Source organism: Montipora capricornis, chromosome 14, assembly GCF_036669925.1.
Source record: "Montipora capricornis isolate CH-2021 chromosome 14, ASM3666992v2, whole genome shotgun sequence".
Lineage (NCBI taxonomy): Eukaryota > Metazoa > Cnidaria > Anthozoa > Scleractinia > Acroporidae > Montipora > Montipora capricornis.
In genome coordinates this window covers 27,031,896-27,044,395 of record NC_090896.1, presented here as the reverse complement: position 1 = coordinate 27,044,395, position 12,500 = coordinate 27,031,896, and the positions used below count along the sequence as shown (strand labels likewise).

Genomic DNA, 12,500 nt, shown 5'->3' with positions numbered 1-12,500 from the left:
GAATTTAACCATGGACATTGCCTCAGTCATAATTTTTTTCTGGCTACGGCCCTGCCAGCTCTAGAACGACTAGACATTTAAATAAAGTTCCTTTTAATATCGCGCGAGTTGGGTGCTGCTTATGTAATACATTTTCTATTCTTGACTGGATTGTCCCGCGTTGTTTTTTCTTTGGGCAACCAGCTTTTCATTTTACCAAAAACTAGTCGCCCGGCAAACTTTCTGGTGATCTGTGACGACCGGACGACCGCTAATTTTAAGCACTGTAATAAAAGGCTGTATAACTTTATCCAGCGGGTAAGTCACTATCCAGAGTATAAGAAATATTTCGCGTCAAACATATACCTTATTCCAAAATGGCCGTCATTTAGATATTCTTTTTTTTATTGAAATTAGACCTTGATGCCTCGTTCAAGGCAAAATATTCTTTGAATTTGCAGCTCAAGAACGAGGCATCAAGGGCTAATTTGAATAAAAACAAAAGAATATTTAAATGACGGCCATTTTGGAATAAGGTCTATTGGTCAACATTTTCGTTCAGACCTTAACTTACATGTGCATAGACAGTGCATATTCACGGCTCGTGAAGAAATACTGTCAGAAACCTTTGCTCAGACTGAGACTGCTACATAGTTCAACTTACATGTATCCACTGAGTAGATTAATAAGTTTAATAACTTAAAAGAAATCTGGGTTTTGAACAACTGGGGCCATGAGTCTGACTTGGGTAAGTGTAGAGTAGTAGAAGTAAGTTAAGTTTAAATGCAGTTAAATGTAGTAAACAAAGTTAACAACAAAGAGCAGCAGTGATCTGGGCCGGTCGATCAACTAAAGCAGTCAGCGGTGGTGCAAATTGCTCATTCGGTTGCTTATCCACATGGCAATTCATTGGACATTTTGCCAGTCAATTTGTGCCATGCTTGTACAGTTGGGCTTCTGGCTGCCTGGATGCCTGGAATGGGGGCTCATGGCTGGGTTGTGGACAAGATTGCTGGCCATGGGAGCGTTAATCGGTCGAGTGGCTTGCTGGCTGGTCTCCAGTGAAAGCCCCCGAACATGGGTTTACGGTCACCTCGCCACCAAGAGTCATCTCGCCACCAAGGGTCACCTCGCCACCAAGGGTCACCTCGCCAAAATTTTGTATTGAAACTCACGAGTTCTTGTGTCCAAGGTCACTTTAAACGGTAATTGGTAAATCTCTTTCCATTCGAATGTACCATAGTTGAACTCTTTTTCAAATTTCGCCTGTGCCGTTGGAATGCGCTGGAAGGTAGACCTAAATCCCCTATAGACAACCCTAGACATAACTTTAGAACGAGATACCTTTTGGCCATTAAGAAATAACTCAAGGCAATCCTCAAGATCAAAAGCCCCCTTATTTCGTTGCGTGAAATTCATTAATCAGCTCCACCACTGTGCCGGTAGGGCATCTACAACCTTCATTAACTGAAAAACCTCTAACAATGATAGACCTATATACCCTAAATTCCACTAAGTCTTGAATTTTGATAGTTTCTATTCCATGCAGCGTACGGTAGAGGCAAGATTTACTCTCAATACAAATGTTTTTATGGGTCCACATTACAACTTCGGTTTGGTCGTTAATCATTTCCTTTCCAAATAAACTGAAAAATTATTTTGTTAGCTTCCTTAATTGTATTTTTACTGACACAAACAAGTCCAGCCCGATACATTTGGCGATGCAGTTGCTGTTTCAGGGAGGAGTGAAACAGAAAAAGTTGGTGCCATCAAATGAGTTCATAAACTATAAACTTAAACGTAATTGAGCTGATGTTTCAAGCCCTCGCAAACTAAGAACATTGAATCTTTTGCCTGCATGCAGTCTCTGTGATATATGCATTAGTCTTAGAGGTTTTCCCAAGGTAATATCACATTCACCTAATGTAGTGTTAAGGGCCAAGAGGTCACGATATCATACATTGGTGTAAACGTAACACTTAGATTGGAATTATTTCAATGGAAACTGACAACATCTCAAAAAACGTTAGGCGTGATTTCCGCTGCTCACTCGAGTTCGGGTATCCTCCCCGAGAAGAGACGGCTGGATGCGTGAGCGATAGATCGTGTCAGTGACGTAAATTTAAATATAATTTATGCCAAGTTATAAATAGTTGCGGGGAAATGGCATTAGACAACACAAAAAGATTGATTTTAACAAAACAGTAATTACACGACAGTGCTTAAACGTCTGTGCGAAGTTTCCAGATGATGCGATCTTGAGTTTGTGGTTAAATGATCAATGTGAGTTTGATTTAATGCAACCCGGGCGGATAATGATTCATCAACAAAATCTTCGGCCACTTCAAATCTCCCAGTCGGCCTCACCGGCCCCCTCGTTCTGCCACCAAGAAACTCAGCAGTAATTTCAATTGATCTTGAAGAACTCAACTTGCTCTTACATTAGCAAAGTCTGAGGAGAACTTGTAATAGCAATGGATTTGAAAGCCGTATTTTGCCCTTGGCGCCGACTGGAAAATTATAAAGTTAAGTTTCCGACCTCAGGCGGTAGAAAACGACACAATACCATTCTCCAGCTTCTCGGACTCTTCCCGTTGTCATAATCTTGGATGTTTCCCACCTTAAGGGTAAAGCTCGAACAGGCCGGGTCAAAGAATACCTTCACAGCCACAACTTGTACCAAAAATTCATAATTTTATGCCTGCTCGATTTGTGCAGGCGAGTTTCTGATTGGCGGATATTAGCAATGGCTCACCTCACGCGTCCAGCCGTTATTTCGGGAGTGAGAGCTGGCTCATTTCCCGAAACAGTGGCTGTTAATCGAGGGTAAAAAAAAATGTCAAAGTCTAGAAAAATTAATATAATCAATTTTAGTAATATGGAAAAAGAAATGTACTTATAGATGGAAAATCTATACAAAGAGGGTATCATGAAAAATGAATGAAAAATAAACTATAATGTGCTGAGAAACTGTAATACTCCCTCTATTCTGCATCTCCCGCCAAAACAAACAGATATAAATCACCATTTTATTGCTCTTAGTAATAAATAACACTTTATTATTTGACTCAAGGACTAATTACAGGAAGAGTAAAAGAGTTATGGAATCAATTGCAATCAGTAAAATTAATTTAAAAACTACAAACACATGTGAACATGCACAGAGAAACTCAAAACAGAAAATCATATTAATTTTAAGTTACCTTCAACTTTGCAAGTGATGTCAATTCCTTTGCTTTTCATGAAATCAAGAACAAGCTCCACCAAGTGTGGTCTCTGAGGCTGATCTTTGGACTAAAGGCAAATTATACATCAGCTAAGTTCACTCAAGTTGTTTGAAGGGTGAATAAAAATTACTTTGAACAACCTATCCAATCCATTGTAAACCTGAGATAATAATACAGGAGGCTCTGCCCTGAGGTCTGATCCCTTAACCTTTTATATAGCATTTTTGGCAGAAAAGATACCCCTTTCGTATACCTTCCATTGACATTAATGGCACCCCTTTCGTATACCTTCTATTGGAAATTAGTATCACCCAACTAGTGGACTAATGCAAATCCTGCATTTTGATTGGCTACGCTACTAGAGGACTATTAGTAATAGTCCTTGAGTAGCGAAAAGCGTGACGCTTTCTTTCGTTTTATTCCCAAATAATTAGACAATTAGACCCTTCGCCCTCAAGGGCCACGGGTCAATAGCCCATTTGGCTTCGCCTCATGGGCTATTGACCCGTAGCCCTTGCGGGCTACGGGTCTAATTGTTAAATAGCACGGTCCCCTTTCACAAACCTCCTTGATATATTAATAAGAATGTTCACTGCATCCCCTCTCTAGCCCTCAGTCACAAGGTACGGTATGTGTGTTTGAAATAATTTGATGAAAGGCCCTGTTAAATACCTAAAATTAATGATAGATAACCCTATCCTTTCATATACTTCGAAATCCCCACCCTTTCATTTACCTGAAGCATGAAAAAGGTATCCCTTTCGGGCGGCGCCTCCCCGTATATAGGCCATTATAGGGAGTACCCCCCCCCCCCCCCAGGAAATTGATTCGCACTTATCCACTGGAAAATGATTTATCCTCTGTGGATAGCAATTTCCATTTCGTGAACAACCAAGGCAGGGTCTTCAAATGCCGTAGTAATATGACAGTATTTCATCGAACTTAAATTTCTGAATTCTTAGTTCATTATTTTTTTTTGTCAAACTTTAGGCCAATTAGATCAAGACTTTCACTTGGTAATTCAGCTGGTTGAAATGCATAACAATGCCAAAATTTCAAATCATTTGAAGTTTCATTGACAACTTGCATTTTCGTTCATTTTGAATTACTCACTGACATTACAAAGATCAACAAATCCTTTAATAAATTTGGTGGTGTAGTTTTATTTTCAAAACAAGCACTGCTGCCCAATTCAAACACCTTAGTTTGTCATTAATTGTTTCTCTCCTAATTAGTCGGGAGTGCCACTTAGAGATCTTACTCTGCCTAACACCAAACGATTTTGCTCCTGACTTTCATGGGGTTAAACGCCTACCTCTTCCCATTGACATGTTTCGTGTCCAGTAGTTAACTTGATTAACTGGCATAAAATGATTCCATCCTTTAACTCCTCAGCTAAGTCAGTGATTCTTCTTTTGCCACCACACTCTTCCAAACAGCTGTTCACCCAGGCTTTATACACCTAAGACAAGAAATATGTATTCATTTCAATAGAAGCCAGCAACCAGTGAATTCCACCGGCTACTCCCTAAGTTACTGCTGAATTACAAGATTCTCACCATTTCAATTTGATCTATTTTAAATTATTTTAATTCAATAAAATAACTAGAATATCCTGAAACCTTTTGCTGTATGTTCTGCTCTTTTTTGGACGTTGGATATTTTTATGAATTCCTAGTTATTTGCAGTCACCTTTGCCACTCGCTAACGCGCTCTTTGCAGTCCGCAAAGTTGGATGAATAGAGGAGAAAGACTGGTGCCAAATGTTGCCTTGATCACTGCTTTTACAAAGCAGAAGTTTACTTAACGGTTATTAGGTGCGGACTGACACACACCACACTAAATGCCATTTGCCATGGTAAATTATCCTGCAGTACCTCATACTTCGGTTTAAGTATACCGTGTTACCGGTAACAGGCGGTCACTTGTTACGAAGATCACTGAGGTAAAAAGAAATCTCACGCAATTCATTGGCAGGAAATTTAATCACAACATCATCAGCATCATGACTGGCTCTTGTGCCTCACGCATCAAAACACCCTTCCAACTTACCATGTTAAAGGCGCATTCGATTGACCCTATTCCGGAATAAGAATATGTGGAGTGATGATTAAAACGGTATGTTTGGAGCACTTCGAAGCAGCAAGGATAACAAATTAAAATATATGTTTAAAAAAGCATTTTAGCAGACATTTGAAAATTTTAGCATGAATCTCCATAAAAACGAAGCATTTCTAACCCATGTTCCATGTATTCCTATTCCGGAATACGTCAATCAAACGCACCCTAAATGTCATGAGCGCTTCGTCTGATCTTTTTGACGCATCTATGGAAATTTACCATCATGGGAAATTTACCTCGGGATGTTGGTCACATGCACCAAATGCAGTTTCCCATAGTAAAAGGGTCATTTTAATACTGCGGTAAAAAGTGCTCAGTGTAACTACACCTAATGTGAATTCATGTTTATCCTGCAAGGGATGCAACCTTGTTCCCAGGGTCTCTTTGTCGAACAACAATGGCGATCCTGAGAATGAGGATGTGAGGGATGTTGGGATTAATAGGTTTCCTTCACCTTTTGTCCAGGCATGTGCTCGATGTTTTTAAAGTGCATTAAACTCGTTTGTTATCATAAGCATCTGGAGTCTAATATCTAAAGGACGCATTATCACATTCACTACGCCATTCCGGTTTTCTGCGTGTTGTATATTAAAAATGGAAGACACAACTAGAAAGCGCACAGCTGGAGGCAATATTTTGTCGTATTTAAACAAGAGATCGAGAGTGCAAAAACATTGTCCTCTGACTTGCCCATGTACAGCTTCGTGTTAGTGAATACTTGCGAATGATGTTGATGCCCAGATTGCTGGAAATGCCATTTCCGAGCTCCTAGATTTTCTGGGGGAGCAATTGCCCCCAGACCTCCCTAGGGAAAAGAGGCCTTACAGCCTTTTCTTGCCACAGCCATTTACTTTAAACTTATTGAAACCCCAGTTAACCCATTCACTTCTCAGATGCCTCAAGGCATCCCGAGTTGAGTAAAATCATATGGTGTTAGTCTCACTCCCAGGGGTCAGTGGGTTAATGGAGGGGATATAGTGTTTGACTGCTTAGCCCATTCACTCCTCAGGTGCCCTAGGAAACGCCCAGTTGATGAGTAAAATTATCTGGTGTTAGACAGAGTAAAATCAATTAAGTCTCATACTCCCAGGGGTCAGTGGGTTAATGGAGGGGATATAGTGTTTGACTGCTTAGCCCATTCACTCTTCAGGTGCCCTAGGACACCCCCAGTTGATTAGTAAAATCATCTGATGTTAGACAGAGTAAAATCAATTAAGTCTCATACTCCCAGGGGTCAGTGGGTTAATGGAGGGGATATAGTGTTTGACTGCTTAGCCCATTCACTCTTCAGGTGCCCTAGGAAACCCCCAGTTGATGAGTAAAATCATCTTGTGTTAGACAGAGTAAAATCAATTAAGTCTCATACTCCCAGGGGTCAGTGGGTTAATGGAGGGGATATAGTGTTTGACTGGTTACCCATTCACTCCTCAGGTGCCCCAGGACACCCCCAGTTGATGAGTAAAATCATCTGATGTTAGACAGAGTAAAATCAATTAAGTCTCATACTCCCAGGGGACAGTGGGTTAATGGAGGGCATATAGTGTTTGACTGCTTAGCCCATTCACTCCTCAGGTGCCCTAGGAAACCCCCAGTTGATGAGTAAAATCATCTGATGTTAGACAGAGTAAAATCAATTAAGTCTCATACTCCCAGGGGTCAGTAGGTTAATGGAGGGGATATAGTGTTTGACTGCTTAGCCCATTCACTCTTCAGGTGCCCTAGGAAACCCCCAGTTGATGAGTAAAATTATCTTGTGTTAGACAGAGTAAAATCAATTAAGTCTCATACTCCCAGGGGACAGTGGGTTAATGGAGGGGATATAGTGTTTGACTGCTTAGCCCATTCACTCTTCAGGTGCCCTAGGAAACTCCCAGTTAATGAGTAAAATCATCTTGTTTTAGACAGAGTAAAATCAATTAAGTCTCATACTCCCAGGGGTCAGTGGGTTAATGGAGGGGATATAGTGTTTTACTGGTTAGCCCATTCACTCTTCAGGTGCCCTAGGAAACTCCCAGTTGATGAGTAAAATCATCTTGTGTTAGACAGAGTAAAATCAATTAAGTCTCATACTCCCAGGGGTCAGTGGGTTAATGGAAGGGATATAGTGTTTGACTGCTTAGCCCATTCACTCCTGAGGTGCCCCAGGACACCCCCAGTTGATGAGTAAAATCATCTGATGTTAGACAGAGTAAAATCAATTAAGTCTCATACTCCCAGGGGTCAGTGGGTTAATGGAAGGGATATAGTGTTTGACTGCTTAGCCCATTCACTCTTCAGGTGCCCTAGGACACCCCCAGTTGATGAGTAAAATCATCTGATGTTAGACAGAGTAAAATCAATTAAGTCTCATACTCCCAGGGGTCAGTGGGTTAATGGAGGGGATATAGTGTTTGACTGGTTTTAAGCCCATTCACTCCTCAGGTGTCCTAGGAAACTTCTAGTTGATGAGTAAAATCATCTGGTGTTAGACAGAGTAAAATCAATTAAGTCTCATACTCCCAGGGGTCAGTGGGTTAATGGAGGGGATATACTTGTTTGACTGCTTAGCCCATTCACTCCTGAGGTGCCCCAGGACACCCCCAGTTGATGAGTAAAATCATCTGATGTTAGACAGAGTAAAATCAATTAAGTCTCATACTCCCAGGGGTCAGTGGGTTAATGGAGGGGATATAGTGTTTGACTGCTTAGCCCATTCACTCTTCAGGTGCCCTAGGACACCCCCAGTTGATGAGTAAAATCATCTGATGTTAGACAGAGTAAAATCAATTAAGTCTCATACTCCCAGGGGTCAGTGGGTTAATGGAGGGGATATAGTGTTTGACTGCTTAGCCCATTCACTCCTCAGGTACCCTAGGAAACCCCCAGTTGATGAGTAAAATCATCTGGTGTTAGACATAGTAAAATCTGTTAAGTCTCACTCCCAGGGATCAGTGGGTTAAAGACTGATGGACTTCCCAGAGTTTCTGTTGGGAGTATAATAATATAAATGTCCAGCAAGCAGACTGTTTCCTGTAATTTTTGGAGAAACGTCTACTGTGAACTGGCCAGTCTTACTGAGTATACTGTTTAAACAATGGAATACACACGTTTGTCGAAATGGTACACTCTCACTAGTTATTGAAACGAATGGCTGAGCTGGAAATTGTTAAACCCGGTACTGATGAAATGAACAGATGAAATTGCTTTATGATACCATTCAACAAATAAAGTCAAGAAATTGAGATATTGTAGAAGGGTAATAAATAAACACTGTGTCAAAGTTTTGGGACTGTGCAATGTTCCAAACTCAAGTTATTCGGCAAAGGGTGCCACTCAAAATTAGGGTGTTTAAATAGAATGGAGACTCCATGTTGGTGTTCCTCAGAGGGACACCAACAAGGCAGCGGGAAAGCAGTGGAAACATCTGGAGATTACATTGGCTCTTTTCAAACAATTTTTCTCAGGCAGGTACAAAAGCCACACAGGATCAACCTAAACTATTCAATGTAATTACATAAAAAGAACTGTGTAATCTTACAAGAAATATCTAGTTGAAAAGAATCACCTAATTACTAAAAATTATTTGAATGAGGAACTTGCTTCAACTACAAAAGCAAGCAATATATTTAGAAATTTGTATGGATGGTTTCCCTCCAATGAATACAAGCTTGCTGGCCCTTTTGTTTGAGATCAAGTGATTTTCAAGTCTTCCATCGTCTTCTTTTGGTCTAATCACAATGAAATTTGAAAATCTGACTAATAACATTATTAATCTTAAATGTGGTGTACTTTACAAAATCAATGTGGTACTCTCTAGATCTTTGAAACATGGCTAATTTAATGACATCATCAAAATCTATAATTAACCTGTCATCAGTTCAAAACATATGCTCCGTCAAGATTAAGTATGCTTAAGTTTCTTGATATTTAATATTTTTTAATCTCTTCACTTATTTACCTAGGCCTGTTCTGTCATGTTTGGCACTGTGGAAATCACCTGTTTAATTTAAATTCGTTAACTGTAAGATCTAATCATTTTTTTTCGAAACAACGCAATAAACCATTATAATTTGTATATATTTGAGGCTGGTCAACGAACCTACAAGACCATACATATTGCCAGGTGAAATAATAAATTAAACGATTAATTTTACACTTTAAACGACATTCATCTCAAATGTACGTGACAAAAGTTAAGCGTACCATGACACAGATAAGGTTGCAATGAATCAGACAGTACATGTATTTTAACACAGTAGGATAATTTAAAAGACATGAAAGCATCTCTTCGAATTCCGATAATTTATCGAAGGGTAAACTTCATTAGCGTCATCAAGAATCAATTCATACCTCCACAGGTGAACCCGACAATTTACGCTGTAAAGCCATAAGTTGAATTCCTTCATTCAGAAGGGCGCCATCGGTCGAATCAACGGTTGCAATTTGAACAATAGAATAGAAGTGAAAAGACCGCTGAAATTAATGCTGCCACAATGCTCCAAGAACGTCAAATGGATTGCTCAAAAATTGCGTACATCTTTTCGCCGCCGGGGTAACTTGATCTTGCTGTGCAGTCGAGTGAGGAAATGGTGATTATAACTGAAGCCTGACCAAATTGTGTCTTTTGAAATCTGAAGGTTGCTCCTCTATAACTGTCTACAATTTCCCGCTTCAGTGGGCAGAGCTGTCAACAGTAACAGGCAACAAAGAATGATGTAGGATGTAGGACTATCGCATGAGACGTCTTGTGACGGATAAAATAGCGATACTCACCGTTACGTCTCCTGTTGTCATTAATGTACCACCCAAGGAGTCTATTGGCTGTCGAACCAAAGTATTCTTTTGTTTTGTGGTTGGAAAATGTTTTAAAAATAACAATGCTTATATAAACAGTGAATCTTAAAGATTTAGCCGCTGCCAGCGGATTATCGTTAGACGTTGCTATAGTAACGACGGCGTGCGTTCCAGAAAGAAAGGCAAAACGCGACAAGGCAACAAACTTTTTGGCAACAGGAATAATAATAATAATAATAATAATAGTTATTGGAGCTCTTCGCACAGATTTTGTGAAATGAAAGAAATACTTGGGTATCCCAGTTATTATTCGAATCACCCAGATTTCAGACTTGTTGGGAATAGCCACCCTGCGAGCAGAGCCTTCTTTTGTCTTTTTCTTTACTGAGGAGGAGAACTCCAAAATCCAAAATTTCTCGAGAACGCCAAAATCGAGCAAGCAAAAGAAAGGCTCTGCTTGCAGGGTGGGAATAGCTTGTATCCTCCGAAAAGTGTTACATCTCTTAGCCTCCCACGCAAAGACGTCCGTAGGGTTTCGTCACGCATTTCGGAAATGAGGCTATACATCTCTAAGCTTCGTGTAGGAGCTGAGACGTAACACGACATACCCAGCAGGAAGATCAGCTCAGTTGGTTGAGCATCGGGCTGTCGTGCGGGAGGTCGCGGGATCGATCCTCGGCCGCCTCAACACTCAGGATCTTAAAAGAAATAAGGAGAAAGTGCTGCCTTGGTAATTTCATCTGCAAATGTAGTTAGACTTTCAAGTCTTCTCCACAAATACCTCTTGTCGTCCTTATCCGAGAAGGCAGCACTTTCTCCTCAGTTATTTAAAGACCCTGAGTGTTGGTCCGGCCGGAGTTGAACTCACGACATCCCAGTTTCTCTTCAGTTATTTAAAGACCCTCACAGTGTTGGTCCGGCCGGAGTTGAACTCACGACCTCCCGCGTGACAGCCCCGTGCTCAACCACCTGAACCACCGGTGCGCGGTGCAACTTCTGTGCAGGTACAAAACAGCTCTATGGTCTAGTACTTACATCGTCTGCCAATATATCGAAACCTTCAGCGGCTGATGGTAATTGAGTGCATGAAATGCGCTTTGTACAGAATTGAGCCCCATGGTCACTTTTATATCATCCCGTGGCAAAATATTTCTCGGATAGCGCCAGGTACCGGCTTCTAATCTTCATAACCTCCTGACCGAATTCATACTTTAACGCAACGATGGAGTAAGGGTCTTAAACTTCGAAATAATGCGTTGCAGATGTTTTCATCGTCGGCATTTGCGGATCGAAATTTGATAGTTATCGAAGCGACGTTCCTTGTTTAAATTTTCGACCTGTCGGCGCTCATGCAGTTTCTTCTTGAGAGGGACATTGGGGTTTGCTGCATTGCGGTATTGGACCTTTTTTTTTGCGGACCGGGTATTTTGGGAATTTTTATCTCAAATTGCGGTATTGAATTGCGGTATTGCGATAGTTTCCGAACCTGCAGGTATGGAGTTCATATTACTACTTTGAGCAGTTTAATTTTGGACGTACAGACACCTCTGACAAGTCCAGGGGACCGCGACAACTTCTCTGCTGCGAGCTGTCCACTGGGCAATCTCGTTCCCAGAGTCATCGTTCCCTTGACCAGCGGTGGGGAAAGAGAGACTCTGGTTAAATCCAAAAAAGGCCTTATTTGATTGGCTGTTGAAAAACGGTTTCATTTCCTGCCATTTTTAGTCTAAACTCGAAAATCGTGCTTTCTTGTGGATTTTTATCTACACGAAGTTGAAGATGATCTAGAAATAAATCATTTTACAACTTACCAGTTCCGTAAAGTTTTTGTTTTTGAAAATACATCAATTTTCACTTGCGTGACACCACATGCTGAAATCTGTTTTGATTGATAAAATGTATCTCGTTATTGTTTATTCTCCGCAGTTTAAAAGCTTCGAGTGTATTAGGAGATGTGTTTATACTCATGTGTCTCGCGAGTGAAAAGTAAACGCTGTCATGGCAAGGTGAACTCCATAGTTGATTTCCAACCATCTCCTCTCACGCACGCGCAGTCATTTAACCGGAACCAGAGTTTTCTGGTTCCGGTTTTGGATTATTCCAGAGCCTCCCGCGCCCGTTCTGCTGGACAAGGATAACGGAGGCTCTGGGAACGAGATTGTCCACTGGGGTAATAAGAGAAGTGACATACGCAAGCGCAGTTAGCTCGAGAAAAATGTCGCTGGAGAATATGACGAACCACGTTTCCAAAATGGCAGACGAAGACAGAATTCCCTTCTATTGCTGCTACGTAGAAGAAGACGACACGACGGCAACAAGAGAGAAGGAGAAAACAGAAAGATGGAGCTCCTGTCGGGGGAGGGATATTTCCCATGGCCGAAAGAGGAAATAACAAGGAGA

The 12,500-nt window shown here is 40.9% G+C and overlaps 1 protein-coding gene across 4 annotated transcripts in view; it reads right to left on the bottom strand.

The window, feature by feature from the left end:
• The window catches only part of LOC138031218 (CAP-Gly domain-containing linker protein 1-like), a 45,607-nt gene extending 35,445 nt beyond the window's left edge, over positions 1-10,162 (bottom strand). For 3 of the 4 annotated variants that reach the window (XM_068878891.1, XM_068878892.1, XM_068878894.1), the window contains exons 1-3: positions 9,657-10,161; positions 4,522-4,668; positions 3,183-3,273 (exon numbers count right to left, since the gene is read on the bottom strand). In XM_068878891.1, the coding sequence (XP_068734992.1) occupies positions 3,183-3,273; positions 4,522-4,668; positions 9,657-9,695 (277 nt within the window). In that variant the 5' untranslated portion in view covers positions 9,696-10,161. Of the gene's footprint in view, positions 1-3,182; positions 3,274-4,521; positions 4,669-9,656 lie in introns of all 4 variants that reach the window. The other variant, XM_068878893.1, reaches the window with a different exon arrangement.
• Positions 10,163-12,500: the final 2,338 nt, after the last annotated feature.